General features: G+C 31.9%; 1 protein-coding gene across 5 annotated transcripts in view; it reads right to left on the bottom strand.

The window, feature by feature from the left end:
- Nucleotides 1-17,375, bottom strand: part of LOC145239869 (prolow-density lipoprotein receptor-related protein 1-like) — a 520,067-nt gene that overhangs the window by 60,345 nt on the left and 442,347 nt on the right. For all 5 annotated transcript variants that reach the window (XR_013862384.1, XM_080103450.1, XM_080103451.1 and 2 more), the window contains exons 63-69: nucleotides 12,807-12,910; nucleotides 12,053-12,190; nucleotides 9,433-9,552; nucleotides 7,587-7,829; nucleotides 5,706-5,825; nucleotides 2,442-2,564; nucleotides 305-415 (exon numbers count right to left, since the gene is read on the bottom strand). Coding sequence is in view for 4 of the 5 variants with exons in the window: in XM_080103450.1 (XP_079959576.1) it covers nucleotides 305-415; nucleotides 2,442-2,564; nucleotides 5,706-5,825; nucleotides 7,587-7,829; nucleotides 9,433-9,552; nucleotides 12,053-12,190; nucleotides 12,807-12,910 (959 nt within the window). In the remaining variant the exon portion in view is untranslated. The remainder of the gene's footprint in view (nucleotides 1-304; nucleotides 416-2,441; nucleotides 2,565-5,705; nucleotides 5,826-7,586; nucleotides 7,830-9,432; nucleotides 9,553-12,052; nucleotides 12,191-12,806; nucleotides 12,911-17,375) is intronic.

Below are 17,375 nucleotides of genomic sequence, written 5' to 3' on the forward strand. Positions count from 1 at the left end.
GGTAGAAGCCTTTTATCAAATTCAGATGCCTGTAATTTTTGTGAAATGTTAGCAATAAATATTAGGCATCAATAAATGAATATTCTTTAAATTTCAGTTTCTTTAGCGCATTTTAAAGGATTTTTAGAGGGACAAATATGAGCACAACCTCTTATTTGAAAATTCAAATATTTCAGGCATTCAATTTGATCCATAGGCATTTGACACAAGCAAAACAAGATTCCTTAAATTAAAATTTCTTCTTAAAACCTTTTAAATTTAAGCCTTGAATCTAAAAGAAATGATAAAATAAAAGATAACCTACCACAACCTTCTTCATCTGAACCATCAACGCAATCAATGTCGCCGTCACACACCCAGTCCTTTGAAATGTACGCTTTGCTGCTTTTACAAGCAAATGTGTTTATATCTATATCTGAAATAGGTTGAAAAATACAATCAGTAAGAAAATTTTACAAGAAAATGTGTTTATATCTATATCTGAAATAGGTTGAAAAATACAATCAGTAAGAAAATACGTAAACAGAAATTTCGTTGTTTTTATTTAGCAACATGCGTTCATTTTATATGAATCAAATGATTACTGTTGGCATTTGTTTCTCAGATATCTTTCTAGTTAGAATTCTTTCTAGAAAGACATTGGGTACTCACGTAAGGGACCATGTGAAGGTTGCCAACATCCCTAAATGAAAGTGTTTGTTGTTGCTGCTGTTGCAGTAACAGTGTTCACGCTGATCAGATAAAGCCAAGTTTTTCTTGACCTGCACAACATGGTGAATGAGCCATGTACAATAGTTCTGATGATTGTTGCTCACATCCTTAATATTTGTTCATGATGCATCTTGTTTTAACATTTTTTGAGAATATATAATATTCTCGAAAACTTTTGCCATTATAAACAAAAAAAGAAAAAAATGCATGATTTTTGTTGCATATCATGGATCAAATATTCTGCAAGTTTTACTGATTACCAGGTGTTCATATGTATTTTTATGGTGTTAAAATAGATGGGGTTTTGTTTCTGTGATACATTTTGTGCCAAATCATTTTTATTGTTTGTGTGTAATATAAAGGGCAAACGTCTGTGTGTCCAGCCATAAAGTAAAAAAACAAAAAAAAAACTATGAATATGGTATCGACTGAAAGAACAGGGACCTGGATGTATAATATGTAAAAATTAGAAAAAAAATCATCAATTCTTTGAGGTACAAACATTAAATTTGAGGGAAGAGGGGTTTAAAATCTTGCCTTCAACCCTCTTTCTTAACAATTATAATCTACGCATGTGCGAATGCTCTTCATTCCTACTTTCATCTTAAAAAGACAAATTTGTAATGTCATAACATTGTTGCAAAGTTGATCTAATGAATAGCAGGTTTGTTTACAGCATTCTCTTATTGAGGTTCATGTCCAGTACAGGTCATTTTGTTTCTTTAAATAATACAATAAGTAATGAACAATCATTTTTAAAATATAAAAACGTTTATTTGTTCCAAGAAAAATAGTTGTGCAATTTGCAAAGTGTTGAAAATAACTTTTCGTTTTCCTTATTTCTGTTGTAGGATTTTTAAAATTGAATTTCAGTTTGTTTTATTTCTAAGTTTTTTCTCTCCTATCTGTGAAGACATAAAAAAAAAATTCTGAAGTTTATGGACTATAACCACCCACAAAGTGACATGGCCGTCGCAGTTTTTCTGGACTGAGGCAGCATTTAAGAAAATCACTTTGTGTAGGATAGAAAGTGGTATATAGTCATCAAAAAGTTTTCAATATTCTGAGAATAGCTTCTTTTTGTATTCCCTAATCTTTTGTTTACCTACCCCCTCCCATAATCTGATTGGGGGTGGAAGGGTAGAAGTGTCGAAGAATCTGGTGGGGTCAGGTATTTCTTTTTTAGAGCAAATACATTTTCGTGTTTCTATCTGCTTTTAAAATAGGATTTCCAAGTTAAATCAAATTTTTACCATATCTATTGTTTTTGAAATTGTTGCATTATAATACAGTTAACAAATCCTTCGCCTCCATATATTCAGATGAGGGTGAAGGTAGAACTGTAACAGAATTTACAAGAAAATTTTATCAAAATTGCCCACAATGAAATTGATATATAGTAATGAATAAGTGCTTAATATCCTTAATAGAGCAGGTGTTTCCAAATGGAACTTCATTTCTTCTATTTATTATTTGTGGACCCGGGAACACCAGGTATCCCTGCTAGTACTTTATAAAAGGGATAAAAGTAAACATACACATGTCTCGCTTACTTCAATAATTAAAAATGCAAAGTTTTATGAGTAAAAATGAAGGAGCTTAATCTTAATAATAACTAATAATAAAATAGAAGAGAAAGAATAATTTGCAAATTTAAATCAAAAAAGATTTTTTTTTTTTTTACAGATATAATAAGAATGAAGAATCTATAAAGAAATGTACAAACTTACGCGTAGGATCACAACTGGCTTCATCACTGTTGTCCAAACAATCAGGCATCCCATCGCAGACAGATGAGAGATCTTTGCAGGTGCCATTGTCACATTTAAAAGTATGAGGTGGACAAGTAATTTCTGACAAAAATAAAAATGCATATATAAATTTTTTATTGAACTGCAAACACAAAATGCATTTAAATTTAGAAAAAATTTTAAAAATTCAATGAGTAAATAAAACATTCTGAAAATTGTTATAATTCAGTATCACTTTTCTTGTTATTTAGTTTTTTCTTTGAAACCTTATAATACCAGCTCATTTGGCATAATGGTTAGGAGTATTCACTTATAAGCCAGGAAATCAGGGTTCAATTGTCGGCCGAGTCATAACAAAGACTTTAAAAAAATAGTACTTGATGCTCTCTTCTTAAACAATAAGGGAAATAATCCTGGGAATGGAGCGGCGCCCTCCCTTAAACCATAGTTTAACAGCTAATGAAAAGAGTCTTTGGGTCGCCCTTGATTGTAGTTGCAACAGTTTTTTTTATAGAACAATTTTTCCTATATTTATGATGTTTCTGAAGCCCTATTTTTTCCTATATTTATGATGTAATCAAAGCACTTTAAACAAGATCAAAAAATTTTGCAAAGAAATCTGTATGAGGAATTTGATGGTTGCAGTATACATTCTGAATATAATTCCAGATTTGATGTTGATAAATGACTAATAAGAATTGCCGCAACATCAAATACAGAATTATTTGTCATAAATTTTGAGATGAGGATTGAGTATTTGGATTATTCAGACTCCTGTTCTCATCTTGGATGTTATTTTCACAATGTTTCAGCCAATGTGATCTCTGACCTTCTTCAGATGTGTCTTGTCAAACTCATGAACCTGTACAGAATTTTAACGGATTTAATTCACAGGGAAAGCTTGCTCTCATTCTATCAGCCATGAATAGAATTATCAATCATAATTGTATTAAGGATTAAACATTCAATTTCCAGAAGACTGTCACTTGGAGCTGATTATTACTAAGCAATTGTATCTGTTGCCTCACAAGTCTTGCAGAAATCAGGAGAGAACTTTATTTTAAAAGATTTAGTTTTAAAAGTCTTAAAAAAAAAAATAAAAAACATTGGCATAACCTGCCGATATTTCTCCTTTGAATGAGGTGACGAATGTGTTATGCAAGAACAATCTATTTTTAAGTAAAGCCTATCATGATCTCCAAACAATGAGGGTCAACAAATTTCAAAAGAATGATTTTGAAGTCTTTTTAACTATCAGTACTTTTTTCTTTCCATCAAAAACGTACATATTGTTAGCTATAAAAAAGACTGAATTGAGACAGAAATTAAAAACTTCATTTCAAATTCAAAACTATTCATCATCATCAGGACGAGCTCCTTGCACGGACCAATGTGACTCTTCCATCAGTTGCCTCAGATCTTCAGGTTCACAGTTGGCTTTGTGTGCTATTTGCTGGATGTACATGGATCTAGGTCGTCCTTTGCTTGCGTGTCCGTATCGTGGACTTTATAGCAATACATCACTTACCAATTCATGCTTGCTCCTCAGATAGTGACTGGCAAATCGTAGGCGTCTTTCCCTGTTGGTATTAGATATGGCAGATAGGTTGCCATAAAGTTGCTGCTTCGTGGGATGATTTTGCCAAAATATATTTAATACTGTTCATAGCATACGGGTGTATGTGCCGTCTAGTTTTCTTTCCAATCTTTTAGTGAGTGTCCAGGTTGTAGCACCATAAACAAGGGCAGACTCTACCACTGCCCTGAAGAACTGCCTTTTCAGTTTGTCAGTTAGCCTTGAAGTCCATACTGAACGCAGCCCATCTAATGCAGCCTATGCTTTTGAGATGCGAATTTTGATATCTCTGTGTTGCTGCCCAGATACATAAACTCAATGACTTCTTTCAGTGTTGTTCCAACCAGAGCCCTGATCTCTCTTTTCACACTGAAAGTTATAAAATTTGTCTCATCTGCATTAATGTGGAGACCAATGTCATTTGCGGACTTTTCTAGCTTGGGTAACAGTGTTTGCGCATCAGCAGTGTTATTCGCGAACAAAGCAATATTGTCTGCGTAATCTGCATCAAAACTATTACTTATAACAAATGCTTTTTACATGAATAAATTTAATGAATTCTTTCAACAGAAAAAAAAGACATCAATAAAAATGGTTGAAACTGCATAACATTCAATATTGATAAAATTGTATGATTTAAGAATATAAAAAATAAAACTTCAATTATTTGCAGCATCTGTTAAAATCCAACTCGAATAGAAACAGAAATTGTTGCAGATGTCAAAATAGTCAATATATAACGATGCTTGTGTCCAGGGCGATGTAAATCAGAAAAGAAAAAAATAAATTTATCAAATATAAATAGAGACACAAATTGTTTCCTAGAAATGGCAATATTCAAATAATAAATGTGACTTTACTGGAACTGTTTGCAGCTGGGGTCATGGAGGTCAGTGGACTGTATGCTAGACAATACTGTTGAAAGGTATTTTGTAGAATTTGCTTCTCAGTGATAAAACTCTGATGACCAACGATGGATGACTATACTCATGATTTAGACAATGTGAGGTGAGTGATAACCTGATGCAACGAGACTCTTCGACATCTGCAGTTTTCATTAGAAAACTCAGGAACAGCAAACGTCAGGGGACATCACCAGGGAGAGAAGAAAAAGGGTACATTTTAAATAAATTCCCCAGAAAACACAATCGATTCCAATGAGAGAACTAACACATTGACAATGCATATCTGCCACATGGAGAATATTCAAGTAACTGTCAACAATTTTTCAAAACACAGATATATGCATATGATAATAGCAGCATACAACACAAACTGTATTCGTGTATGGTTGTGAGATGTGGTTGAATACGAAACATCAAAATAACACGATCCTGGCTGTGGCACATTATATGGAGAAAATTGTCACTGTACAGGCCTCCGTGAGAAATTATGTTGGAAAATTATGCCTAAACTGGTAATAAGTTCCGCCATCTGAAATGCTTTAAAGTACATTTCACATCTATGTGGTAGTCCTTAAGACACGGGAGAAATCAAGTTGATGAGACCTGATCCTGGTGAGTGGCATAAACAAAATGGCAACAGGAGATGTTGGAAGTCATTCACAAAATGTCAAACCTTAGCATGAGACAAGAGGAAAACCTGAAAATAATAATAAAAAACTCCTACTTGCGAAAGAGTGTAAAGTACTTGATATAAATACTCACCACCGCAATTCAATTCATCTGAACCGTCATTGCAGTCTTTATAGTTGTCACACACCCAATCCTGTTTAATGCATTCAGAGGCTCCACACAGAAACATATTAGGTCCACATGTACGTATTGCTAAACAAATTTGAAAAAAAAATACAATCTATTACAAATAGCACCAAATACTGATTGGGATGTACAAGCATTTGCCAGTGAAATACTAAAATGGGTTGTGTCCCTTGTCAGTTGAATATTGTAATTTTTTTTTTAAACTGGAGGAAATATTTCATATGTATATAACTGGGAAAATGATGTGCATTTAATATAATTTAAAATTAATAGTTGGATGTAAGTTAAACTAAACATAAAAATGTTGTACTAAATAAAAATAGATCGATTTGGAATACTATAGAATTACATTTCAGTTATCACAAACATTAATCTACAATCATGATTTTAATTTTTTTATATTCAGTCCAGCTTTGCTCAGGCCCTATGTACTGTTCATAAGTTGCCCTATGTGTGAATACACTTTATGTAAGATTTCAAATGTTTAGACCAAAATTTGTCTGAGTAATTTCATAGAAACCGCAGAGGTCAATTTTTGTTTAACTTTGACCCTTTAACATCTTTTATTTTGGTCTCAAATCGAAATACAAAGTTTTACCCATGTCCAAGTTACCTACATCTAAAATTTCATGTCTTTAAACCCAAAATTGGCGGAGGAGTTTGGTAGAATCTGTAAAGGTCAACTCTTTCAACTTTGAGTTTTTGGCAGCCAAATTTTCACCCTAAAATTGATTAAAAAGCTTGCTGCACGTCTGAATACCCGTTATGTATAAATTCCAAATGTTTAGACCAAAAATTGACTGAATAGTTTGCTAGACACCGCAAAGATAAAATCTTTTGAACTTTGACTCCTTGACAGCTCAAATTTTCGAGCCAAACCGATTAAAAAGCTTGCCCTATCTCTGAATATCCTTTATGTAAAATTTCAAATGTTTAGACCAAAAATTGGCTGAGTAATTTGGTAGAGATCGCAGAGGTCAATTTTTTTTTTTAATTTTGACCACTTAACATTTATTTTTTTGGGTTCAAATCCAATTAAAAAGTTTGATCCATGTCTAAGTAACCGACATTTAAAATTTCAAGCGTTTAGACCCAAAATTGGCAGAGGAGTTTGGTAGAGTTCTCAAAGGTCAAATCGTTGAACTTTGACTCCTTGATAGCCAAATTTCTGACTGAAAACCGATTAAAAAGATTTTCTCAAATCTCAAGTCTCTAGACCGAAAATTGACAGAGTTATTTTGTAGAGAAATGTACACAGACACACACACAGACATTTTCACTTTATAGATATATAGATTTATTTATTTTAAATATAGGCAAATTTTTACATTTACTTTTGCGATGAGCATCTTACACTGGAGATAATGATAGGACGGATGGGAGTGTAGTATATGTCTGTCATGATACTATTCTCTCAGGCATTATCTTCCTTTTAGGGGGTGGTAGTGTAGTATCTTTTCTTTTGTCATGAAACTATTCTCCCAGGTATTACCTCCTCTATGAGTGTAGTGTTTGTTTATGATAGTACTAATCTCTCATTACCTCCTTCATGTAGGAAAGGAGTGGCAGTGTATTTTCATCATCATAGCATTTCCCCAGACTGAAGAGAACATAGATTTTTGCTTATCATCAATGATTATTTTAAATAAAAGTAATTAAGAAATGCTTTTCAACAGAATATCAGGCACTCATTCTTTTTAACAGATTCTTTGCAGATTCCCGATCACAATGCAAACTTGTTTAATACTTTTAGAAAATATTACGAAATATAATTGCTCACTTGATTATCACAGAAATTACAATCAACAAAAACAATTGTAAACTTACTACAATTCTGTTCGTCACTATGATCACCGTCTTGGCAATCAATTCTTTCGTCACACACCCAACTTTTAGGAATGCAAGACTTGCTGTGAACACATTGGAAATAGTTTTCTTTACAAGTATAATTGGAACAATTGAGTTCGTCAGAAAAATCGCCACAATCGTTGCTACCATCACATTGCCAGTGTAGTTCGATACACTTGTCATTCCAGCATTTGAATTGATTAGGATTACAGGTGATAGGATCTGGGAAAAAAAAGGAATGCCTCATATGAAACAAACAAACAAAAATAATAATCATATCATCCCAATTAACTATATATATATATATATATATATATATATATATATATATAAAACCCACAAATAAAGATGGCTGTTTTTTTTTTCAGCTTCTTTTTGGAATTTATGAATAAAAAGTGTTAAAAAAAAGTATATGTAACATCTTTCTTTCAAAGCTTTTCTCTTTCTAATTCTTTCAAGAGAAAAAGCAACAAAACCTACATTATAATAAGATTATATGAGAGAGAGAGAGAGAGAGAGAGAGAGAGAGAGAGAGAGAGAGAGAGAGAGAGATACATTGAGGTTATATATATTAAATATGGCATAATCACATCTGACACATTGGTTCTCGTCAGATCACCAAAGTTAAGCAACGATGAGCCTGGCTAGTACTAGATGGATGACCATTTGGGACGTCCAGGTGCTGTATGTGCTTTCTGCTTATCTCAGCATTATTTCTAGTCGTCCTGGACTTCTCCTTGCCACTGGACTTAAACAGTGCCGATTCAGGAGAGGTGTGGTTGGGAATTGCACATGCACAGCTACCCCAATAGTGGGTATCCTTTGTCTTTCAAGACTGAGCGGAGGCATCGATAAAGTTATTAATTAGAAAGGACAAATAAATTGATCAGGGAAAAGTTGCACCTAAACCAATGAATAAATACCACCAGCACAATAAACTGGTTCAATGGAATCAAGGATCATGTGCCTTTATTCAATTTAATATAGTGGAGTATTACCCCTCCATTACAAGGGACCTGTTTCACAAGGCACTGGATTTCATAACACTGCACAGAGATATTATTAGTGCACAAAACTGAAGTTCAGATTTGAGAAAAATATTTATGAAGGGATTGTTCTTTTCTTGACAGATGCACATATGAATGAAGATATCGGTCTTTGATCTTAAAATTCTGTCAGCATTCGTCTTTTTCATCTTCTTAATTGAAGCACTATCCAAATGGTAATCATTTTCAAAGTTTGTAATTGTTCATTTTGTTGGATAAAAAAAGTAATTAAAACTTTTAAACTAATTTTTAATGGAAGATTATAAAATAAGTAAAAATAATGCAATTGCTTTCCAAATCATAAAGAAAGCATTCGATTTAAAAGAAAGCATTCGATTTAAAAGATGTTAAATTCCATTTAAAGGATGTTAAATTCCATTTAAAAGATGTTAAATTCCATTTAAAAGATGTTAAATTCCATTTAAAAGATGTTAAATTCCATTTAAAAGATGTTAAATTCCATTTAAAGGATGTTAAATTCCATTTAAAGGATGTTAAATTCCATTTAAAAGATGTTAAATTCCATTTAAAGGATGTTAAATTCCATTTAAAGGATGTTGAATTCCATTTAAAGGATGTTGAATTCCATTTAAAGGATGTTGAATTCCATTTAAAGGATGTTAAATTCCATTTAAAGGATGTTAAATTCCATTTAAAAGATGTTAAGTTCCATTTAAAAGATGTTAAATTCCATTTAAAAGATGTTAAATTCCATTTAAAGGATGTTAAATTCCATTTAAAGGATGTTAAATTCCATTTAAAGGATAATCAACACATACGGCAGTTTCGTTCATCTTCTCCAGACACACACTGAAAGTGTCCATCACAGACCATTGATTTGGGGATGCACTTGAGGCTGGTTGAACATTTGAACTGATTCTCTTGACACTCATATGTAGCTAGATGAAGAGAATGGAACATTAAGAAAATCAACAACAAAAATTTACATGATTGTTAAATTCTTACAGAATATAATTGCCATCATTAAGGAAATAAAAAAAAAATATAACAAAAATTTACATGATTGTTAAATTCTTACAGAATATAATTGCCATCATTAAGGAAATAAAAAAAAAATATAACAAAAATTTACATGATTGTTAAATTCTTACAGAATATAATTGCCATCATTAAGGAAATAAAAAAAATATATATAATAAAAATTTACATGATTGTTAAATTCTTACAGAATATAATTGTCATTATTAAAGAAATAAAAAAAAATATAACAAAAATTTACATGATTGTTAAATTCTTACAGAATATAATTGCCATCATTAAGGAAAAAAAATATATATATAACAAAAATTTACATGATTGTTAAATTCTTACAGAATATAATTGCCATTATTAAGGAAATAAAAAAAAAACAGAAATGGCTAAATCGTACTATCGGTGAGGTCAATTATTTGAAAGGAAATGCAGATGGGAAATTAGTCAAGAACAATTTATTTGGGCTTACTTGTTCATTTGTGATGAATTTGTATTAAAAAAATAAATTTAATAGGTAATACAAGCTTGTGAAATTACCGTAAATATTGGTTTGGAGTGAAGTATTCTGTGTAAGTAAAAGCTAGGAGTAAGTATAACGATTAGAAAATGCCTTAAGTCATCAAAATGAGGAAGTCATAATGTCTAGAAAATTAATAATAATGTCATGAATAATGGACAATCAGCAATTCCTCCGCTATCAAACAACCATGATGTCTAGTGAATGGCATCTAATAAGCCTGAACTACTTGCCTAGTGGTTCACCTTAAACTCCCTCCTAAACGTTCCATTGCAGACTGAAACTGCTCTCAGTGATCTAGTTATCACTTTTTCCCATGCTTGGGATATCATAAAAACACCCGACACTTTCTTAGTTATAAAGAAATGCTCTACTGAGCTGGCTCTGTTCTGTCTAAACTCTACAACAAGTGCCTTACCAAATCTTGCTTTCCTGGTAGTTGAAAAATTTCCTCTATGTTGCCAGTGTTCAAAAATTTTAGTAAAAGAACTGACCAGCAAAATTATTGTCCTAATCATTAAAGTCTTTCAATCATGAATAAATCTAGCGATAATCCACAACTTTGGTAATGCTAAACTTCTTTCTGACCAACAGCATAGATTTGGGCAAGCCTGTTCTACCCCAGATATTCTAACAGTCATTTTGGAACACATTTACCATACACTGGATAAAGACAGTTAAAACTAGGGCAGTGCGACTTGATATAAGCAAGGCTTTTGACAGGGTATGGCATGAAGGTCTTGTCATGAAAATTAATTTATATGATATAACTGGATCAAAAATGCGATTATATAATCAGATGCTGTTTAACCAAAAGAAATGTCCAGGTTGTACTTTATGATTGTAAATCTAAACAACATGGTATTAATGCAAGTATAACCCCAAGTTCAATTATTATTTCCGACTTTCATAAATGGCATCCCTGATACAATTGTGTCTGAGATGGGTATATTTACTGACAATCTTAAGATCTATTCCTGACATGGGGGAAATATGAACACCCAAATATCTAAGGCAATGAATGAATCCTTAGAAAATGATCTCCTGTCGTGGAATGGAGATATAAATAGATGACATTTAATACTATTAAGACAAAGATCATTTCTTTTAATAATTATAAAAAAAAACTTTTTAACCACTGATTGCCATGGGATATAGAACCCTATCATAGAATTTATCATTCAAACTACTTGGTATAACATTCACAAATAACATGAATTGAAACAAATACTTATAAGATACTGCTAGAGTTGCTTCATGAAAAATGAGCTTCCTTTATCGAGCTAGAGAACTTCTCATATCTGTCAGAGTCCTATAACTCTACAAAGCCACCATACATCCACGCATGGAGTATTGTTGTCAAATCTGGGCTAGTGTACCAATGATAATTCTCTCCCTTTTGAATAGAGTCAAACAAAGAACCTCTAATTTAATAGGTCACACACTATCTAACAAATTCCAGCCTCTGTCTCATCGCTTGTTTTACATGTACTTGAATGGAAAGTGCTCTGGCAAGTGTGCTGTACTGGTGTCCCCTCTACATAAATACTTCTAATCAACCCGTTATTCACTGTAGAGATTCCCGAATGCTTCTTTCTTTGAACTGTTACTTTTGAAATTTCTTTTCTGCTTCTTGTTTCACTGACTGTACTAACATGCAGAAGTTTAAATGTAATGTGAACAAGCATCTTGCTACACAACTCCCTACTTAGGATGAACCTAATTCATGATAGCATCTTATATCTAAGTGACATCGTGCTCTACTTAAAAAAAAAATAAAAATAATTTTTTTTTAAATTGACTGCACAATACATATGGTTTGCAAATATACATTAAACAGTAGATTTTGTAAATGCTAGAAAATTGATAATAGACATAAGTTTACAAACCACAGAGAGATTCATCTGAACCATCCTGGCAGTCTTTGACACCATCACATATGTTCATTGGGTAGATACAATCTGAGGAACTGCTGGCATTGCTACACTGGAACATTCCAGACTGTTGACAGTAATATGGATGTTTATCTGATCAGATGAAAAAAAAAAAAGGGATCAAAATTACAATGCGTTTAAATATATATTGACGAAAAGAAACTAACAAACTTTTTTGTTTGCATTAACATTTATGATTTTGTATATAGATAAATATAATAAGTTGAAGAAATGGCCAAAGACTGCAATACCGTATCATCCAAATTATTAAAAATAATTTTTATAGAAAGTATCAAACTTTTAAACTTATATATTTATCGAAATATTGGTTTATTAAATAACATTATCTATTTAAGACAAACATATTCACTTTTTAAACATTACATTAATGTTTGCAAGCAGTTTACATTTTCTATTGTCATTTAAGAGTCATTTTTAAAAAATTTTTAATCATAGATCATTTTTTAAAATATAATCATAATTGTATGTAAAGGTCGTAATTGATTTCAGAACAGAAAAATGCAATCACATAGAAGCAATGTACTTATTTACAAAAAAAAACAAAAAAACTATATTATAGTAAACCTTGAAAATAGTTCATCAAAACGATGTTTTAAATAGCTCACAAAATGTTAAATTTAGTAATAAAAAACGTGTTCAAAAACTAAAATTGGCATAAATTTTCAACAGATGTGAGTTAATTACTTACTACAATCGTCAGGTTCATCAGAACCATCTTCACAATCACTATGATTGTCACATTTCCACCAATATGGAATACAACTGAAATCTGATTTGCATCCAATTTCAAAACTAAGAAAAAACAAAATGAAATAAAAAATTAATTCAAATCAAAACAGTAAAACCTTATTCTTTTCTTTCTTTATCGATTACCAGAAAAAAAGATTGTATCACATTTTTTTTATTGGTTTTAAATAGTTTAATTGTGATTCAAATAAAAGCTATAACATTCATTTAAATAAATACTGAAATTTAAAATACATCAGTAACATTTTATGATTTCAAAAATAATCCTTAAGATCATTGAACCATGAAAATTTACTATTCTTAGTAAATTAATTTTTTATAACTTTCCTTATAAAAAAATAAAAATAATTATGTATCAAAAATTGTTTTGAAAACAGGGTCATAAAATTAATGTACAAACTAATTTTGATAACAAGTCTGCCTTAAGTTATACCAATCACATAAACCCTTTTAACAAAATTTATTTTGAAAATTTTTTGTCAAATTTTAAACAATGAATTTAGGTGTCAAAAGTATTTTTGGGTTTAATTATGAAGTAATTTCAACATGCTTTACTGGAGTTATAAAAACTGCCATCTGATGAGGTGCAAAGTTTTTCTATATAAATAAAACAGATGTGTTTGTGTGTAAATAAACAGCAAATTCTTAAACTATTGGTCACACAACACTGAAGTAATTATACACCAAGGATCGTTTATAACAAGTAAAATCTTTGTTTGAGTTGATGAATAACACGTACAGACATATATCGGCAAAACAAAATATTCATTTCAACTTGCCAGCATATTTCCACTTCATTTCTTAAAAGTCATTTAATATTAACCCTAACCTATTTTTTAATAGCTACATCAGTAGGAGATGCGGCTGGAGGGCTAAATGTTTTGGTTTCAATTCATTTATCTTTTAAAATTACTATATATTAGGTACAATATTCAATAGATATTTGACTCTAATAATAAATACAAAATCTGCATGAATTAAAATATATTTAAGCATATTTTACGACTGGGTAATTTGCTAATTTTTAGATAAAACAGCAATTAATCTACACCTATAATAGAACAAATAACAAATACACATTATAAGTCATTGAAAATGAACATTTTCCAATCAACTAGCATTTTTGCTCCAAATGATTGGTTTGGTTTTGTTTTGGCTTAATGGCATATCAACCCTTTTCAGGTTATTCAATGCCAAACTCAGGATTAAAAAAAAATAAATTATGTATTCAAAGAACTTTATGACGTCAAGTATCAATCAATTCTGTATAGTTCAATAGTTTTGTTTGTTTTAATATCTAACGATCTTTTTTTTTTTTTTTTTTTAGTTTTATATATCCTCATATATTCATTCATAAGGTTTAGTTGGGTTGATTCAGAGAATGATTTATATTTTTGTAAAGATCCTTGTTACTCTTAAAAAGGATAATATTTCCTCTAGACAGTTGTTTTCGAAAAGTTTCTTCATGCTGTTGTGTTTGAGGTATTGTTTTCTATCTTTATCTAGAGCTCTACATTCCACAAAAAGATGTTTAATGGTGCAAGTTTTCTGGCAGAATGGGCATTGTGGTTGTTGTTCTTGTTTTAGAATGAAGGAGTGTGTGAGTTTTGTATGGCCAATATGTATTCTAGTTATAACGACTTGTTCTTTTCTGGATTTGGGGGGAGTTTGTCTCCATTTTTCCAGTATGGGTTTGATTTGGTATAATTTGTTATTTGTGTTGTTATTCCATTGTCGTTGCCATTTTGCATGAATTAATTGATTAATTTTGGGTTTGAAGTCAGTATATGGTATGTTTATTGTATCTGGTTTTAAGTTTAGAGCTGATTTGGCCGCTAAGTCAGCTCTTTCATTTCCTCTTATCCCAATGTGACTTGGGATCCAACATATAAATATTTCTTTGTGTTCGGATAATGAATCAATTCTATTTGTTAGTTTGATGATTAGTGGGTTTTCAAGTTTTTTGTTATTCAGAGATGTCAAAACGGAAAGTGAATCTGAAAAAATTAGGAATTTCCTATGTTCATCTTTTTCTATAATGCTGAGTGCGAGGTCGATGGCACATATTTCGGCAGTAAAAATAGAGCTTTCTGTTGGAAGAGCTTTTTTAAGAGTTTTTTCATTCGACACGGCAGCACATGCCACTCTATTATGGTCTTTAGAGCCATCGGTGAAAATAGGTAGATGGTCTGAATATTTTAGGAGAATATCATAGGCTTTTTCGTGGTAGTTCATTCAAGTTTAAGATTACTTTTGGTTTTTGGGAGTTCATTCAAGTTTAAGATTACTTTTGTTTTTTTAAGTATCCAAGGTGGAGTTTTAGGTAGTATATGTTTTTGGATATTTTCTACAGTCATTTCTGATTCCTGCAGTATTGCTTTCATTCTAAGACTAAAGGGCTTCATGGCCTTTCTTTTTGCTTCAAATGCCTCTTTATATCTCAGATTGAATGTAGCTTCATATGCTGGATTATTTCGTTGTGCTTTTAATTTAGTGTAATATTGTGCACCCAGTTTTTGACTCCTTATATTTATAGGGATTTCGTTGGCCTCTGCATGGAGGCTTTCAACTGGGGATGTTCTAAAAGCACCGAGAGCTAACCTCAGTCCTCCATGGCAGATTGGATCTAAAATCTTTAGGTAGGACTTTCTGGCTGATTGGTATATAAAACTACCATAGTCGAGTTTTGATCTTATCAAAGTCCTATATAATTTCATTAGTGTTTCTTGATTGGCTCCCCATTCTGTATGGGCTATTACCCGTAGTAGTTGCAGTCTTTTGTTGCAACTATTTCTTAGATTCTTCAGGTGGGGGATGAATGACAGTTTTTTGTCAAATATAAGGCCCAGGAATTTGTGTTCTTCTACGGTGGGGATTATTGTTCTTCCAAGCTTCAATGTAGGATCATTATGAAGTTTTCTCATGTGGCAGAAATGAACGCATTTGGTTTTTGATTGGGAAAATTTATATCCATTTTCCATTGCCCATTTGTCTAATTTATTTAAGCAGTGTTGGAGTTTGCGTTCGATGGTGCATATATACTTTGATCTGCAGAACACCAGTAGGTCATCTACATATAAAGATCCCTCAACACCAGGGTCCAAACATTTCACTATGCTGTTCATTTTAATATTGAACAGTGTCACAGATAAAATGCTACCTTGAGGTACTCCTTCCTCTTGATTTGTGGTGTCTGAGTAAGTAGTTCCAATGCGGACTCTAAACTTTCGGTCAGATAAAAATCCTTTTATAAATTGTGGGAGTCTGCCTTTTAGTTCAAATTCGTGCAAGTCTCTCATAATTCCATATTTCCACGTAGTGTCGTAGGCCTTCTCCAGATCAAAAAATACTGCTGATAGGTGCTCATTTCTAATAAAGGCTTCCCTTATGGCTGTTTCCAATCTAACCAAGTGATCTGTTGTGCTTCTCTTATTACGGAATCCACATTGTAGGTTGGAGATAAGGTTGTTGGTTTCTAGGTACCAAACCAATCTATCATTTATCATTCTCTCCATTATTTTGCACAAGCAGCTAGTCAGTGAGATTGGTCTGTAGTTTTGTGGATTCGAATGGTCTTTTCCTGGTTTTGGTATTGCTATTATTGTGGTTTGCCTCCACGAGTCAGGAAATTCACCTTCTGTCCATAATTTGTTGTAAATTTTTAGTAGCAACTTCAATGATTCCAAAGGGAGTTGTCGCAGGAATTCGTAATGGATTTCATCAGGTCCTACGGCTGTGTTGTGGGATCTTTTAATAGAATCTTCTAATTCAGTTAATGTAAGTAGTTTATTATAATCTTCTAGGTTTTTTGATTTAAAGTTTAGTTTGTATTGTTCGATATTTTGTTTAATTGTTATAAATTTAAAGTTATGGTTTTGGTTAGATGAGTTTTGAGAAAAAGTTTCGGCTAGTAGGTCTGCTATATTCTTTTCATCGGTTACTCTGGTGTTGTTTTTAAGCAGGTGTTTAATTGGTGTTGATTGATGTTTACCTGAAATTTTTCTAATCATCTCCCATACTACTCTCGGTTCTGTAGAGGAATTTAGTTTATTGACATACTTTTCCCAACTCTCTTTTTTAGCTGCTTTTATTACCCTACGAGCTTTAGCTCTATTTAATTTGTATTCTATCAAATTTGAAGTTGTGGGTTGTTTCTGAAATTTCTTCAGTGCAATTTTTCGCAATTTGATGGATTCCCGACATTTATTGTCAAACCAGGGTCTGTTGTACCGATTAGATGCTGAAGTTTTAGGGATGCATTCATTTGCAATTTCTACTAGTGTTTCTGTAAAAAATTCTACAGTGTTGTTTGTCTCTGAATTATTCAACTTATGTTGACATTTTTCTTTGTATAATTGCCAGTTGGCCTTATTTAGCTTCCATCTGGGAAGTTTTTCGCTGTTGAATTCTGGAGTTTCTATCACTAATGGAAAATGGTCACTGCAGCAAGTGTCATCATATACTTTCCAGGTTAAGTCCATATATAGTGATGGATCACACAAGCTAAGGT

Source organism: Euprymna scolopes, chromosome 19, assembly GCF_053919585.1.
Source record: "Euprymna scolopes isolate OS-2025 chromosome 19, ASM5391958v1, whole genome shotgun sequence".
Classification (NCBI taxonomy): Eukaryota; Metazoa; Mollusca; class Cephalopoda; order Sepiida; family Sepiolidae; genus Euprymna; species Euprymna scolopes.